An 18,167-nucleotide genomic window follows, 5' to 3' on the forward strand; every position below is an offset into this window, starting at 1 on the left:
TTTTATAATTCTATTTTTAAAATTATTATTTTATTTTGTTAAATTATTTTATATCATCATAACTATATTAAATGAACATTATTAATTAGGTTTCATTAATCTGAGTTAAGCTGTTAAAGCAGGTATTGAAAATAAATTATAAACGTTTTTCAACCATGTCATTAATCACGTTCAAACATGACTAGTTATTAATTTTAATAATCAACGAAAGTTACGAGAATAAGCAAATTAACAAATTAAAAAATAAACATTAGAAGTTGATTTTAAAATAAACCAGCTACAATAGAGTTGTTCAAATAAAAGACGCAAGCAAGCTAACTACATTTATGTTTACAATTCAAATCGTGTACGTTGATGAAAGAGGATATCGTGAGGAAACCTGCAGCTGCAAACTGCTGTGTCGGAGTAATTCTGAAACTTGTATTTCAGCCAATCCGCAGTGGAGCTTCGTGATGTATTAGAAAAGAGCCTTCGTATATCTACGTTACTTTACTTGTTGTTGTGGTAGTAAATTATTATTTTTATAAGATGAGAGCTGACGTAATTACTAGCTTTATTTAAAAGAAAATATTGACAATCCGTTAAATAACCTTAAAGTTGAATATAATGGTTAAGTGTGATTAGACCAATTAATAAAATAAGTTAGGTGTTAACAATATTGTACATTGATATAACGTAACATCTATTGTCGCACACATATACAATAATAAATAAGAAAACTACTGGCTATGTTTAAACAACTACAAAAAGGCAAAGTGTAAAGGTAATGCTAAACATGCATCATTTTCTTTCGTTATTTTTCATTAAAGTATTTGTATAAATGTTTTTTTAAGTTGTAGTAGCTGCGATAAATAATCTTTGGAGTTTATTTAAGCGTAGTAATAAACTTTTGATAACTTTGATGTGTTCTAAGATCTAAGTTTCTATCTCTATGTTCTAAATGTAAAAAAAAACAGATCGCCTTTTATGGCAAGATTTCTGCACGATTTAGCTCAGTGAGTAGTTTGTTAACTATGTATCAATGATTCCTTATTGCTGTCGAATACTATACTTAGAGTGTCTGAAAATAAGCGAATTGTTATTTAAATAGTATAACAAAATTTAGATTTTAAATCTGTGCATATCCTTTAATGTATACATATTGAGTCAAAAAGCCGAAAGACGGAGAAGTTTTTTTTTAAAAAAACATCTTAAGACAAGAATATACGAAGAAATATATACCATAATAACACATAATACATTCCATTTTAAGGGGCGACATGTTCCGCAAAATTAACAGCACATGAAAATAAACAATCCATCCTAAAATCACAGTTTCTCGTGGCCGACTTAGTATGAATTACAACGCGTCAGAGTACCTATGCTACTACTAGTTATAGCAGTAGTGATTCCTTACCAGCAAGTGTCCTATTTGCCTATTTACTCTTATATAGTAAATTTATTCGGTTAGGCTCTTACAGTATTTTTTTAAATCAAGTCATTATACAAAGTTAATTTAATTTCATGCTACCGCTCGTTTGAAATATTGATTTTTCCAAGAACAATCGGCAAGGTACCCTTTTGCCATCAAAAACTATTTCCATGTAATAATCATACAAAGGTATATTTATATATCATGTGTGACCCTCAAGAAATATAAACACCGTGTTCTTTTGGTAATTATATAATCCTAAGCAGTCTAATATGCCTTATTGTTTTTATGTTAGTTCTAAATTTTAGGCAAATGCAAAATTATGGTCGTAATATTTATAGAATATAAACTGATACTTACAGGCGGAACGCAACACAAGCACAAACCTGTCAGATAATATTTTTATGATATTACTCTCTCATCTTAAAAATAAGTATTGCTGAGAGAATTTTCCATCATCTCCGATAAAATCGTTACGAATATGACTATTGATATATTTTATCAAGTACCTATATTTTATAAATCAATATTCAAATGCTCATGTTGGTAAGTTAAGGTCTTTGCGGAAAGCCGTTGATTGTAATTAATTTTCGTCCGATCTAAGAGATCACCGAAGGGCCGAATTGACATTTTTTTTTATTTGTTGCCCTTCAGGAAGATGCTTAACGAATGAATAATTCTAGGGATTTTTCGTTAAATTTAAATGGGACCACAATAATCTGTAAAAAAATACAACAAACGGGTTTAATATCATAGCGAAAATAGCAACTGACGTATAATATATGACGAAGAAGTTTCTCCAGGGTTATTTTTAAAAAGCGTGACGTCAGCATTGCTGACGTCACTTTCACCAACATGATCTTGATGGCTCATTTTGCAATGAAATAATAAAACTATTTCAGCAAAATAATAGGTTTATTCAACAATCGATCAGGACACAACGTTCGTCTGAACAGTCCGACGGCTCGAAAGAGAATGAACCCCGAGCAACCGTCGCACTGCTTTTTATAGCAAACATCATAATAACAACACCTGTTGAACACAGGTGTTCAATCAATGAAATAATATTTAAAATTCATTTTTATGTTTAGTTTTCACAAATATTAATTCATTTCTGATTTTTAAACAATAACTTATTTACAAATTAATTAGAAATAACTTGATTAAATAATCAATTTAAAGCGTTTGCGCCGACATATGCACTAAAAACAGCTAAAATGAAAAGCTTCTGCTTTTTTGGAAAGTCGACAAAAAACGCGAATGGCATACGTGACAAAAATGAAACGTTAGAAACATCTTATTTATAACACACATATAGAAATGTTTTATGTAAAATTTAACTTAAATTTTCACTCAAATCGCGACCAAGAAGTTTTCACTAGAGTAAAATAAATAAGTTTAGCAGTAGAACATTTAAGTGTTGTTATTTAAAATAGTTTTAAAATTAAAAATAACCTCTGGGTTTGGTATCACCGATTAATATATTCTACCACAAACGTACAATTGTTGTGTTCAAGTTTGAAGGGTCGAATGAACCAGTGTAATTATAGGTACAAGTAGCATAACCGAAAATAAAATATAGGATAATTGAAAAAGAGAATATTAACATATTTTATGTACGTAGTAATTGTAAGTGACCCTCTCAAGCTGATAAAAGATAATGTTTAATAATACCATTCCTCAGCTAAGTAGAACACAATACAAAAGCCAATTTTTGTTTATTTTATACGAATACATAATATAAATATACTTAAATGATATATGTATAAAATGATTATACATATATCTAACGATATTTATAAACATAAAGATTTAAATTTTATAATTGTACTTTCGGTTTGGCTGCCAAAAAGTCTTTTCGCTATGCACTATTTTTCTTCTCTGTACCTGCATTCATTTCCTTGCAACACAAATACAGCGCTTCCTGCTTTTCGTGAATATAATATCATTCTATCCTTTACAAAACCGTTTCATTTGTAAAGTATATCCATATGTGTTGTATTAGGTCCTTACATATGAAATTAGCCTTTTGTCGTACTGACCATTTTGATCTGAAATATCTCCTCTTTGTTTAAGCATTCCGAATTCAAATTTACAAATTAATTAGTCGGTACATTTGAGTTTTGAAAACAGTCATTCGTTTGTTTTGTCTTCATGATTTGTATTTTATTACCGCAACATGGAAAACATGAAACATCGGTATATTTACGAGTACGAGTTCTACCGTGGCACCAGTGCTGCAGAAACAGCTCGAAGGATTACTGAGTGTACGGCGCTGGTGTCGCATAAGAAAGCACGGTACGTTTTTGGTTTCAACGTTTTCGTTCTGGAAATTTCGACCTTCAGAACCAACCCCGTAGATGGCCGGAGACCATACGTAGAAAATAAAGAATTAAAGGCTTTTGTGGAACAAATATAGCAGGCTTCGGTTTAAGTGATAAAACTGTATTAATCCATTGAAGCAAATCGGGAAAGTAAAAAAACTTGAACGATGGGTACCTCATGAATTGATTGAATCGAACTTGCAAACACGCGTCGACTGCTGTGTTACTTTGCTCAACCGACACAATAATGAAAGGATTTTTAATCGAATCATTATTTGTGATGAAAAGTGGATACTATACGATAATCGGAAGCGCTCTTCACAATGGCTGAACCCTGGAGATCCTGCCAAATCCTGCCCTACACGAAAATTGACTCAGAAAAAGTTACTTGTAAGTGTTTGGGGGACTAGCGCCGGTGTCGTTTACAGTTTTCTCAAGTCTGGCCAAATGATTTCTGTAGTCAGCATGCAACATGCAGTCATGATCTATTGTCAGCAACTGCAAACCATGAAGGAAGAAGTAGCTGCTAAACAACCGAGATTGGTCAATCGCTGTTGGCCACTGCTGCTTCACGACAACGCAAGATCACACACTGCACAACAAATAACCACTAAGTTAGATGAGCTACAATTGGAATGTCTGTGACATCCACCGTAATCCCTGGACCTTGCTCCAGCAGATTACCATTTTTTTCGGAATTTGGACAACTTCTTGTAAGGAAAAAAAATCAACTCAGACGCGGCAGTCCAAACCACATTCAAATAGTTTATTGATTCTCGCCCCCATGGTTTTTTTAGTATAGGGATCAATGAACTACTTGTGAGATCGCAAAAGTGCATAGATAACAAGGGTGCATACTTTGATTAATTAAATATATTTAAAAAAAAAATACTTTATATTCCTCCCGTATAAAACGCCAATTTCATATGTAAGGACCTCATATTAAATAGTACCACCGTCCAACTGTTGAGCGTATCAGTGGATTTAATACCACTCGCATATCGCACCAATTTCCTTTGTTCTATAATATAAATCATTATCTATATACTGTCCAAAAATAACTTAATATTATTAATACTTGTAGAATAAAAATGTATGGAAGAGCTGTTTTCCAATAAATTCTTAATATATTTGTTATATCTCTACAAAAAAAACGTCCGTGCCATTTTCAACTTATTTACTTAATCAATTTTTTCTGAAAATTGTTTTCTAGCATTTACTAAAACTATACGTTTTGGTTGGGTGGGGCTTTGATCGAGCCAACTTAGATGGTAACCTATTTAACGGATATTCTGCTATGCAATATCTATAGATATCACCAGGGCGTGGTTGGTAAAAAAGAGAGGTATCGTGGGCCATTTGTTTATAACAAAAGTTGCTTTAACTATATTGTATATATTAAATATTATACAATAAAAGAAATGACAAGTAATAAAATTGTTATTATATATATGATAAAAAGAGAAAGGGAGGGAAGGTTAGAGGGGGCATAAAACTTTTTCCATACGTGACAATATCTGCCTGTTAATTCTACTGTAAGCCCCGTAAAAGAATTTCGTTCTAAAAAACGTTTCAAATCAATATATAATACTAATATTACAAGATGAACGCAAAAAAATATTTTTTAGAACTGTGTCGCGGCGAACATCTCGTTAGCAAAATAAAATACTGAGACATTTTATAAGTCTTTCCAGCACATTTAGTACACCGAAAAGTAAATCTCCGAGTATCGTGCACCGTCACGTTCGACCTTAATATAATTTACCTGTGTGTGTTTAGGGCTAATCTCTAAATGTATATTGTATTGTATGTTTATTACATTATGAATTTCTGTTAATTAATAACGTTTGTTATTTTATTTAAGTAGAGTAATAACGGCTTATAATCAACTTCACACCAAAAAGGATGAGGTTATATATTTTAGTTTATATGTTTTTTACGTTTATCTATTACTTAAATCATTTTATTATTGGCATTAATAAAAAAATAAATTAAACTGTATGTATAAATTTTAATGTAAAAAATATATTTTAAAAGTCCTTCAGTCTTTAGATAATTTTGGTGTACATATAATAAAATGGTTATAATAAAATTCTAATTTGATTTTTTTATTTATTTGAGATTTGTGTGAATTAATTTAATAAAAAATAAGTAATTAAAAAACTAAAGTAACAGCCTCAACTAGGCTTATTCAACCAAGCTCATCTACTTTGGGTCAGTGGATACTTATAAGTGACACATTTTCATTCAATATATGTGATGTTTTTTCTTGGTGTTGACCTTCACCGCAAAATAAAAAGATGAATTTAAACTTAAATGAAGCTCCTCTGACTTTAATTTAAATAAAACATCCGTTATAATTATTTGATCCCGTTACACGTACTTTATAACCAGAGTTATGAAGTACGTGTAAGATTATTTTATTCATATGTGATACAAATAATAATGGATTGTCGGTTATTTTTATTTTTATGGTATTTTATTGTAAAGAATTATTAATTTTGAACTTCTTAGACAAGAAAGACTTAGGGGTTTTCAATTCATGTACCTGTACTTTTGTTTTTTGTAATTACGATAGCTGTCCAAAACTTAGATATGAACACCGACTGTTAAAGTATTACTTTCGTTAAAGTTTCAATGGAGGTAAATTTTGAAGATTTATTTTGTTTTCGCTTAAATATACATAGCCTGTCACCAAAGCATTTAAATTGGCTCTATCTACTTGCTCATGCATTTCATTAATCGCAGTTCGATTATACAAAGTTAAATGGTCTCTTGAAAATATCATTTTTAACATTTTAAAACAATGTGGGAAATATCGATAATACCCTTGTCTTCTGAAAATCTATTTTTAGATTTACTTTTTTTTATCAATGAAAATAATATTTATTTGACAATTATAATGTAAAATTAAATTATATTATAAATTTAAATTAAATTATAATCCCATTAGATATTAAACCCTATCATATTACTATTATTAATTCTACAAGTGCATAATACTGAACTTATCATTCATATTGTACCATAAAAGGTATCATTCTCTCGTAATTTCGCTTTCCCCTTTTATTTGAATGAGTTGTCAATTATAAACTACTCACTCTACAATTGCAGCCGGCAAAGAACGATGCGCTTAGCTTGAATTATTAAACTGTTTTAGGTGGATGTGTTTTAGATGTAGGTTATATGCTTAACCGACTTCTAAAAAAATATATATCTTTATATATATTATCAATATTCACACAATACTCGAATATAGCAAAAAAAAAGTTTTCATACTTTAATTTATAAGGAATACCGTTCATCAAGACACGTCGATGCCAATATGATAAACTTTATTTCTCGTGAATACATCAGTTTTCATGGATTTTTTTTATTTCTCAGTAACGTGGCAGTCGATTTCAGTGTAAATTCGTAACCAGAATGTACTGTGTAATGTATGCCATTATTTATAAGTTAATACTACATACTTGACCGGAGGTCAACGTCTGTGTCGAGCACAGACTTCAGACATTTTTTTTCAGTGTATTATATAAACATATTCCTATATTATGATAAATCAATTATATTTAGATTATAGTTTTTACGATTCAATATGTACTTTGAAATACTACGTATTAATTGTTCTATATAGTTGTCTGTGTAACTCTTTACGCTATAAGTATATCGTTATTAGGTACTACGTTTCTATATAATTTGGGTATTAAACATTTTATAAATAATTACAATAGAAAATGGATTGAAATAAAACAAAGAATATGTCGATTATATTATTTATACGTATATTTATTGTAATTTTACATTAATTAATCAAATCTTCCTGTTTACAGATTTAAAATTAACATATGATAAATAAATTTAACAATTAATAAATCTTACTGATGTTAATTGGCTATGCCTGGCTTATTTTAAATTTAAACATTCCCATAATTCAATTTCAATAAGAACTTACTGTACATTATGTATTGCAATACATGATTCATAAATAAATGTAATGTTTTATTTGAATATTTTATATCTTATTCTAAAAATATTGAGTAATAAACAATAATATTTCCTATTATGTACAGCATAATTTATACTAGGTGATTTTAACACTTAAAAATTTTCTTAAATCCTAATTATCTTAGAATAACTCGTCTATCCAAAGACCAATGGACTGATCGAATTTAAATATACTTTTTTAGAACATTACTCACGATGTTGAGGATTTCATGAAAGTTACGAATTATTACAATCAACGGTCACTATACGTACGTACACTTATTCCAGCTTATTAATTAAATTTCAATATGAATTTGTCACCGTTTTAATACATTTGTCATTTTTATACTATTTCGAGAAACAGTACAGATATCGACGTTATTTCTAAACATTTATCTTTTTGTTATGTAATTCAATAGATCATCAATGTTTCCGACTAAGTAGTCTAGCGTTTTCGTAACTGACTAGTGAGTTCCTTTACAAATTCGCGGAAATGAAACCAAATCTAATATTACACTTTAAAATTCGAAGCTTGAACTTTAATTAAATATTTTATATTTAAACATCAAGATATTTCTTCTATATTGTAAATCTAGTTTCGACATAAAAAAATTCATCGTATTTTCCTATAAATATATAACAGACAACATTAGATCGACCTCGCATATTTGTGTTCTTGTCACAATGCCGCTTCAGTTTTGGTCCTCGCCTAATTGAATTTTAAATGGAATTTATTTAATTATCTGTGTAGCATAGAACAGTTGAATGTTTTTTTTTTTCTTATTTAATAAGATGACTAAAAGCAGATATCTTGTCCTTTCAGAAATAAATCAAGTTTACAAACAATGTTATCGCTTTTGTCGTTAATTACTGTACATTTTAATGTGTCTATATCAAGTTTACATTTATTATTCGAATACAAAAGTTACACAGTAATGATATATTTGGTCTCTTATGATGAAAATTGGAGTGTTAACATCGATAAATGTGCTTTATCTTAGGTAAGAAATAATATAAGTATTATCAGAGTTACTAAACACAAATTATGCGGCTTCCAGAAAAGAGAACCTTTATTCCATGTATCGTGATGAACGGCGGCTTGATTCTCACCTAGTAAAATGATTAATAATTATTTTAAAATAATATATTACTTTAACAGTTAATATAATTCCAACAAATAAAAAAGGGTTTCTTCATTAAGTGAAATAATAACAGATCACTATAGTAAAATATGCATCATTTTTTAAATATAAATTTATAAATTCATTACATAAAAATAGATTTTTATTTAAATGAATGTTTAATGACTTGAAATTTAATTTAATAAAATGTATTCTTATGTATATAATTTCATTAAAACGATAAACCAGCTTACCTATTAGTACGTGCACGTTGACTGTCACTTGTGAATGGTTCCGTAGGAGGCACGTGTAAGCGCCGCTATCGTTTTGGGAAGCTGAGCTCACGCTTATTGTAGCGCTATAAGAATAATATTTGCATAAATATATTGAAAAATGTAATCGCTTTTTTATCATATAAAATAGATCTATATTTATGAAATTTAATAATCACATAATAGTTTATCGTCGAGCCGTGATGGCCCCAGGGGTTCCGTGATGGTCCACTGGTTGGAAGACGTGAATCTTAACCGATGATTCTGAGTTCAAGTACCATTGAATTTTCATGTGCTTTTATAATTCATTTTACACATGATTGAGATGAGAGAGAGCCGAGATGGCCCAGTGGCAGGCACCACTAAATTTTCATGTGCTTAATTTGTGTTTATAATTCATCTCGTGCTCGGCGATGAAGGAAAGGTTCTGTCACATGTGTATTTCACCAACCACATTGGAGCAGCGCGGTGGAATATGCTCCAAACCTACTCCTCAAAGGGAGAGGAGGCCTTTAGCCCAGCAGTGGGAAATTTACAGGCTGCTAATGCCAATGTTTACACATGACTCTATGCTCAGCGGTGTTCGATAACATCGCGAGGAAACTTGCATTCGGAGGATGAGATTCTGCTAGGTATATGCATCAACCTGCATTGTTTTTTATTTTTAAATATTCTTTTGTATGTTCCAATTGATCTTTTGTATGTTCCAATTGATTTAACCAATTCATACTTATTTGAACACAAAACAATTTATTATTTATCATTAAACATTTTAATACAGAATGACGAACAATTCCAATTTTTAAAAAATATTCTCTAATGGGAAACGATGAAAACCTTAAATCGAACGACATTTGAGTCACGATATTGGAAAAAAAAACGAAAAAGAAAAATGAACTATTACGGTAAAATATTATTCATCTATAAGACCACCATTGTTAGGAATTATTGATTTCAGGAAAGCGGACCACTCCCGGCTTCCATATCGAATGACTTTCACAACCCAGATTCCTTCGATATTATTCATCGTTTCTATTATCTTCAAGCGAGAACGTGATTCTTGTACTTATTTCCGCATTTATTATTTCTTATATTGTAATCATCTTCAGCTCTTGACATGATAAACTATATCATGATTGTAATAATATACTTTATTACACTACAAAGATATTCAACGTACTTATCAGTAAATAATATCATCATATCACAGTTTTTACATATTGTAATAAATGATAGTGATTAATTTAAATATCATATTGCTGGGCTGTCATTTATACTTTTTGTGTGGAAGATTTTGGAGTGAATTCCATCATACAGCTTCTAATACTTAGACAGCAGCATTCCATTCGCGTTTTTCCTTCACCATCGGGCACGAAATAAATTATCGATTCAAATTAAGCAAATGAAAATTCAGTGATATTTTCTTGGATTCAAACCGTTCTAATAAAAATTAATAATTTAATAGCTCTCACCTTATGTTTCGCCATGATACCGACTCATTGTAGTCTATTCCTTGTTTCTTCCACGAAATACCGTAAATATTGTTTACAATGACTTTCGTAACTGGTTTCACTGTAGTCACTTCTAGTGTACTTTGTGGTTCAGTGTACTTCGCTGTAGTGCTTATACTAACGGTTGATGTTATCGTTGTTGTTTCCACGCTCCAACTTTTATTTAACATTAAATCTAGTCTATTGAATATTGTGCTCATTTTAGTTGACAATTCCGTAGTCGTTGAAGGCGTGGTAGTCGTTGGAGATGTTTTAGTAGTCATTGTAGGTTTAGAGGGGAGAGATGAGATGTATTCTTCTGATATAACGCAGGAAAGCTTAATGGAACTCCCGGCTTTATAGAATCTATCTTTTACGTCGTGAGTTTTATCTCCATTTATTGTCAATACGGGGGCTGTAAAAAATTTGACGTAAACATAAAATAAAATCTATAAAATATATTTTAACTGGTTCAATAGTATCTCGGGATCTATTCGTATTGTTACTCATTTATATATACTCGTATAATATTATATTATACTTCATTTTATTAAATAAAATTTTCAAAGAAACTTTTTTATTATTTTGTTTTTTAAATAGCATGCATTCAAATTAATCATTTCAAACTTGAGAAAAATATTCATATTTCGAATTTGATTCATTGATAAACTTTACAAATGAACCATATTTTTAAACTTGTATAATATTTTTTTAAAGCTAGATATTTTTCAATACAAAATACTTCAACATTAATAAAACATAAACAGCTTATCTTCATTGAAATTGATACGGAAAAATGTATTCAATATAATGCAAAGGCAATAATGTCATTTACCGTTTATCCCTTGCAACATTATTGCTTTTGGCGATATTAATCACTCCGCGCATTTTCATTTTGTATCAAGCAATTCCCCATGTATAGCTTGCCAGTCCATTAAATCCAATGCAAACGTATAAAAGTATTCATATAACTTAATAGTCAATATTTACTAATATATAAGTCTTGTAGAATGAAAACCAGTACATTTCTTAATAAAATAAAGCGTTTTATTTTTGTATTTATTAAAGTAAGGCCCGAACGGATGTTCATGGGAGCATGGGAACAGTACGTTACTAATGTTGTGCCTGAAATTTCACGTCTTACTCATCCTTCAAACCGGTACATATTATTTCTATTTGACATTAATAATTGTATATATACATACATAACGGTAATATTATGTGATGAGATGATAAATACGGATTCATACAAAACTGTGTCTCGAAGAAAAGCTGTTTATGGTGTTTGAAGTGTCAGATATTTATTTTACTTTTCAAATAAAGCAACGTCGCCCTCGTTTTAATTTCAACGCCCTATCACTTTCACTTCAATATTAAAAAACATTCTGGCACATCCACATCCATCCAAAGAACATGATACAGCCCAAAGTAAACATTTGTGCGAGTCATACATACATAACCTTGTTTATGTTTCTTTTTGTTGTACATATTCCCAGACTCCGATATAAAGTATAAAGACTGTCAAGTATTCTTTGTAACGATATGTTTGCCATCCGTAGACGGAATGATAAAGGAATACAACGTATAAAAAAAATTTAAGCAGTTATATTAAGATTACACGTTTTAATTACAGGTATACATATACTTGTATGCATATTGTATCTGGTCACTTGGATTTATCTTGAAGTATGTAAATGTGCCATCAAATATTATTCTACTGGAATTAGTTTAATATACTCACGAAGTACGGAGAAATTTGCATATATGGTTCTTGGAGGATGTGTGGATATTTGGCACATATAAAGTCCTGCGTCAGACCACTTAACTGGATTGATGCTAAGTCTCCAATTGTTTGGATATTGAAATTTTACCGACACACGGCTATCCCCAGCATAAGGCGCTGGGCCAACTGTTAGCAATTGTGCCGTATCTGTTGTATTTCTGAGCCACATTACCTGTTAAAAAAAGGTAATTGTTTATGATTATAAACGAAATACATTATGAAAAAAACAACATATGTAATGTATATGTAAATTGAATTATGTATTCAGTTCATTTTAAATACTCGCTCATAATTAAGATTATATTTGAAATGTTTCTAATGACTTACAGTTTTGTCTTTCAGCATCACGACTCTACAATTAAGAAGAGCCTCAGATCCGACATGTGCTGTCACTTGTGTGACGTTCCTCTCCTCGAAGTATGGGCCCCAGTGTCGTTCATAGTGATGGTATTCTTGATATGGTGAATAGTGACGGGACTCCGAGATTTTATCTTGAAAAAAAATATTATTTAATACAAATTTGAAATATCATTTTATTTGAAAAACCTTAAAATAATAATTTCACCTAATTTATGAAATTCAGTTATTGTTCTTAAAAGATACTTAAAAACAAAACAGTCTTCTAGTTTGAATTTAGAGCTCAGCGACTGTTTCAAAAAGAGACTAGGCCAATTATGCAAAGTATTGATAAGATCTTAAAGTGCACCAGTATGTAAACAGGAAGTGCATTTTTATTATCCGATGAAACGGTATTCCGATACGATCGCGTTAAGAGGGAAATCGTGGCCACGCCTTAACGTGCTTTCCCAGACTTTAGTCAGTTACTTCAGCTTACTTTTGAAGATTTCTATCTTGTGATCCGCAGCTCTAAAAGCTATTAAGTACAATCTCTGCTGCCAGACTGACAAGGCAGTTAAAATATTATTACATATACACTTTATTTGTTGATTTTAGATTTGCCTATATTTTGATCGAATTTGTCATATTTAATTTAATTAATTTCTTCGTAGTTCATGCGTAGAATATATATGTATATATATATTATAGAAACTTATAATATATTAAAGTGAAAATACTCGAATGTCGCTCAAAGTAAGGCAAACTTCGACAAAACTTTGTACTAATTACGAGCACATATTATTGAAAGCTCGAAAACACTCTTTTCTTGTAATTGATACGAGCAATAGATTTATGCCTGTCTTTCTATTTTCTATGTAAATTTAAATAATAAATAAAAAGACTTAATATGAAAAACAGAGTAAAATATCAAACAAATAATCATCTCCCCGATTGTAGTGTGTTTTTTTTAACTAATTAACATTCTATTTACCTTAATAATAATAAATAAAATTGTAAGATTACGTTAATCCATTTAATATATTTTTAAGGAAATTTCGGAAATCGTTTTTTTTTTAATGCAAAGCAGTTCCTCATATATTCCCAAGTAGACTTATAAAAGCGCTTTTGAATAGTTACCATATAATATTATATCTTATCAATAAAGCGTGAAGATGTTCAAAATGAAGATTATCTTATAAGTAACTCAGCCATTACTTGTTAAAACTAATTTCATTACGTTACGTATTGTACATACTATATTAGTTTCTTAAGTAGTTATTAAGTTCTCTTAGGAATGTCAACAGCGTTAAGTTTGTTAAGCAAATGATGCTACGCGAGTAAATTATAAAATACAAACAGACTTACACAGCTCAAGGATTTAGCTTAACTACGTTATTACATAATCTTGTACGTGTATGTAATACTAAAGATTCATCTAATTATTTATTCGGGGAATTAATTGTGTTGTAAAATAATTTAATGTTCATTTAATTAATTATTCGATTTTTCGTTACATCGAAGAGCAACAGCTTGAGCTAAATTTATTAATATAATATTACTTTGTTTTATTAATGTTTCATCAAATAAGTAACACTGTCCGTTTGGTTGTTACGTCATCACGAACTACTGAGCCGATCTTAATGAAATCTATGAAGAATTTGATCATTTATATTGTTAGATCTAAGATCGTATTTTGCATATAAATTATACAACTAACTAAAATTATTTATAATAGATAGTCCAACATTTTTACTTGGTGGACTCTTTGCAAGTTTGGGTAGGTACCACCCACTCATCAGATATTCTGCCACCAAGCAGTAATACTTCTTATTGTTGCTTCCAGTTTAAATGGTGAGTGAGTCAGTGCAACTACAGCCACAAGGGACATAACTTCTTAGTTCCCAGAACAGCGCCAATGTTCTTTCTTTCGTTCTTCTTATGAGCGTCGATGACCACTTAACATCGGGTGGCCCATTTGCCAGTCCGCCTACCTATTTTTTTTATATAAAAAAACAACATTTGAGATTACAATAGTAATAGTACTACAGTATCTTTTACTGAATGGCAGATGGTGGTGAGGTGACACGTTTTTTCCGACTACGGAGAGTCAGGTGACAGAATACCACGGCTATTCTCTCTCTGAGCATGTGTATAAATTGTCTACTTATGCGTTGACAACTAATTTAACAGCAATTAGATAAGAAATTCTTGTCTTAGATTTAGTTATCTCAGCTTTTTATTGCTCTTATATTGTAGCATTCGACGTATTATATAGTATACGAGTATTTATATCCGACGATACAATTTTATATGATGTAGTCTATTTTGTCTCTATTTTGTGCGGGATAGCGTAATACATTAACTTTCAAAGGCTGAAATCGATACTCACTCTGTAATAAATGATCATTTGCGTCGGTTGCTCCTTCCCGCTTGATGTTTTCTCGTAGCTTCATGGTAATGTTTCTGAATATCTCCCTGGACAGGGCGAGCCCGTCCTTTTCATCGCTTCGACGCCTTCGAATGCCGTTTGTGTGATAATCTGGTATATCCAGTGGTTCTGGGCAAAATTGTTTTAGTATAAAACTATTTCTAATTAGAAAGTAATTAATTGTACGTATGTTCATAAAAGTTACATACAAACATTAGTTAACAATATGTTTAAGCTTATATTTATGAAAAAAAAAAGTTTAAATAAAAGTCTGTTATAACTTTAGTTGTATATAATATTATAGCAGAGACAAGATGGCACAAGAATAAATACATCCACGTGAATCTTATTCGAAAGTCAAATAGGAGCAAGTAAAAACCCAGTAAGACTTTTCATGCGCTTATTTTATATTTGTAACTAATCCGGCATTCTTGCAATTTTCGTATTTTACATAGAAGCGCACTGTTGTGGAATATTTTTCTAAATACTTTCCTTAAGGAGAGGGAACTTTTATCATACAGTCATGAGAATTTAGCTGATGTTTACTTAAAAAACCGTGGCAATTTAATTGTAATTTACTCACAAATAATATTCACTTGTTTTATCGCCGGCGAAAGAGATCACTTATTACAGAATTATTATTAGAATGGGGCGGATATTGTTGGAACTCATTATATTGTTTCCGAGATATTTATGAACGACACACAATTTGATAGACATTAAATATGAAGAATGTTTTAATTCAAAAACATTGACGTCATCACTCAAATAAATGTAAAAGAAACAGCGCCATCTTAATCTTGCCACGTCATGAAAAATAGAGCCAACAAAATATTTTGCATGAGATGAATTGTTTAATACATTCATATTTAATTTAAAATATATAATCGCTTTGTGAGAAACGATCCATTTTGTTAATATATGTATCCACGTAGCATTTTTATAATTAAATATAATTGAAATATGTTTTACATAAAACGTGTATAATAGTTGACCACTGTTAGTGTTATACTGCAAATGAATGTTTTATTTACAACATCGTATACAAGCGTTTCGATTGATTAAAATGTCCATTTTGGAATATGATTCGCAAACATCGCGATATAAATTTCGTTAACAATATTCTGAACAGGTCATGTAAATAACAGAAATTTTCTGTCACACGGTCATTTTCCTGCAATCACAACGTTGACATTTTATTTTTCAATTTATACTACAGAGCTTTAAATCGGTGTGCATTTTTCTTTTATACGCTATGTTTCCGATGTTTAATGTTTTATTATCTTTAAGTAATAAGTCTTAAATGTATCTTTTATTAAGTAAAAATAACGAATAGTAATCATGCGCAGCAAAAACTTTTTTATTTTTACGTATGCTATATTATTTTACGACTCGCACCCCACAGAGATCTGACTCGATATTAGACTTTATAAGACTAAAACCTCCTTTTCTATGGAAAAGCCTACTCCACTATGCTGCTCCAATGTAGGTTTGTGGATATGTACGCCAGTGTAAACGTAGTAATAAGTAATTGGTGCATTAACAAAATCCTTTGCACGAACATTGACAAAAACTCTACAAAATTTAATTGCATTATATAATATTTTTAAGACATTAAATTTGAGGCTTCTGAACAAAGTTATAACGTACAAGTATAAGTCTAAAAACGTCCCAGTATATTCGACTTTGTATACTTACAAAGTAAATATTAATTTCTATTCGAATTTTTTTGATAACAAAAAATAAATAAGAAGAAGTGTAAATTAACCAAATTGTACACTAAGAAGCCTTTCTTTAAATAATATTATCTTACTTTGACTTATGCTCTATATCCTTGACGTAGATAACATTAAAGATAGAATGCTTTAAAACGGATGGAACGCCAAGGGTAATTGATTTATTATATTATTCAACTTTATTTCATTTGTGAAGCCGACTGAATCGAATTTCCTACGAATGGAATCCTTAAGTCTTCAGGATATTTGAAAATGAAACCTGATTGAATTTTATTAAAGCATGATATAAAAAAGTATTGTTTTCATCCTAATGTTGTATCTTATATTTTAAGGAACATTTTGCTTAAAAATATTTAATACGCAATTACAAATTTACGGTACATTAAAAGCTTATATTATTTTAAGTAATTATTATCTAACAGACTAAGTGTTAATTACTTTGTTTAACTTAATTGCAAGATTTTATATTTTTTTATGAACTCCTTTGCTAAACTTTTACCAACAACATTATGGAATAACAGTAATGATTTTCTTTTATAAATATTGTTACATATTTTTTTGGTAATTTTGCGACTCTCACTTTTTAAATATTGTTAGGATGAGTGCTATCTGTCCGTATATCTTGTAGCCAAGATTAAAACGAGTACTTTTAACCTCATACATGTTACTATTCCATACATTCTTCCGTACATATATGTACTAAGTTATATATCACTTTAGTTATATGTCGACCGTCCGCTGAGGATAAAATTAGCCATCAGTATCATATGTACCACTTTTAATCATGTCGTTTTATTCAAGTCCGAAAACACATTTAAGTTTTGCAAAGTTACATTACGGACCAACCCATTTTAATTACGGTAAATTCGACCCGCCCGGACACGATTATTACTAACATTTATATCTTTTTGGAACGTCTGTCTATCGCTGAAACTACCTCAGTAAAGTTGTAATGTCATGTATGCTACATTTATATTTTTTAAATATTACTTATGTTGTCTAAAAATAGACAATGATTGCAGCTATAACTATCCTCATATCATAAATAGAGATGATCATATTTTCATTCGATACTATCTAGCTTAAAATGAAAAAAATAGTATTGCCGTTCTCGTTTAATTCTGAATTTGATTCATAGCCAATTAAACAAATAATTGTATATAATAATTAAAACAATATAAATAAAATAAAAACAATTTTTGAATTAGACAGCTAAATTATCCGTATAAAGTAATTATTATCATAATTAGTCTTCAAATGAAAAATGTTATTTGTATAT

General features: G+C 30.0%; 1 protein-coding gene across 1 annotated transcript in view; it reads right to left on the bottom strand.

Moving 5' to 3' along the window:
- Nucleotides 1–7,800: 7,800 nt before the first annotated feature.
- The window catches only part of LOC125067686 (cell adhesion molecule 1-like), a 37,994-nt gene continuing 27,627 nt past the window's right edge, over nucleotides 7,801–18,167 (bottom strand). The window contains exons 3-8 of the mRNA XM_047676405.1: nucleotides 15,114–15,281; nucleotides 12,713–12,876; nucleotides 12,344–12,557; nucleotides 10,585–11,017; nucleotides 9,095–9,198; nucleotides 7,801–8,829 (exon numbers count right to left, since the gene is read on the bottom strand). Coding sequence (XP_047532361.1) covers nucleotides 8,717–8,829; nucleotides 9,095–9,198; nucleotides 10,585–11,017; nucleotides 12,344–12,557; nucleotides 12,713–12,876; nucleotides 15,114–15,281 — 1,196 coding nt within the window. The 3' untranslated portion in view covers nucleotides 7,801–8,716. The remainder of the gene's footprint in view (nucleotides 8,830–9,094; nucleotides 9,199–10,584; nucleotides 11,018–12,343; nucleotides 12,558–12,712; nucleotides 12,877–15,113; nucleotides 15,282–18,167) is intronic.

This window comes from Vanessa atalanta, chromosome 12 (genome assembly GCF_905147765.1).
Source record: "Vanessa atalanta chromosome 12, ilVanAtal1.2, whole genome shotgun sequence".
Taxonomy (NCBI): domain Eukaryota; kingdom Metazoa; phylum Arthropoda; class Insecta; order Lepidoptera; family Nymphalidae; genus Vanessa; species Vanessa atalanta.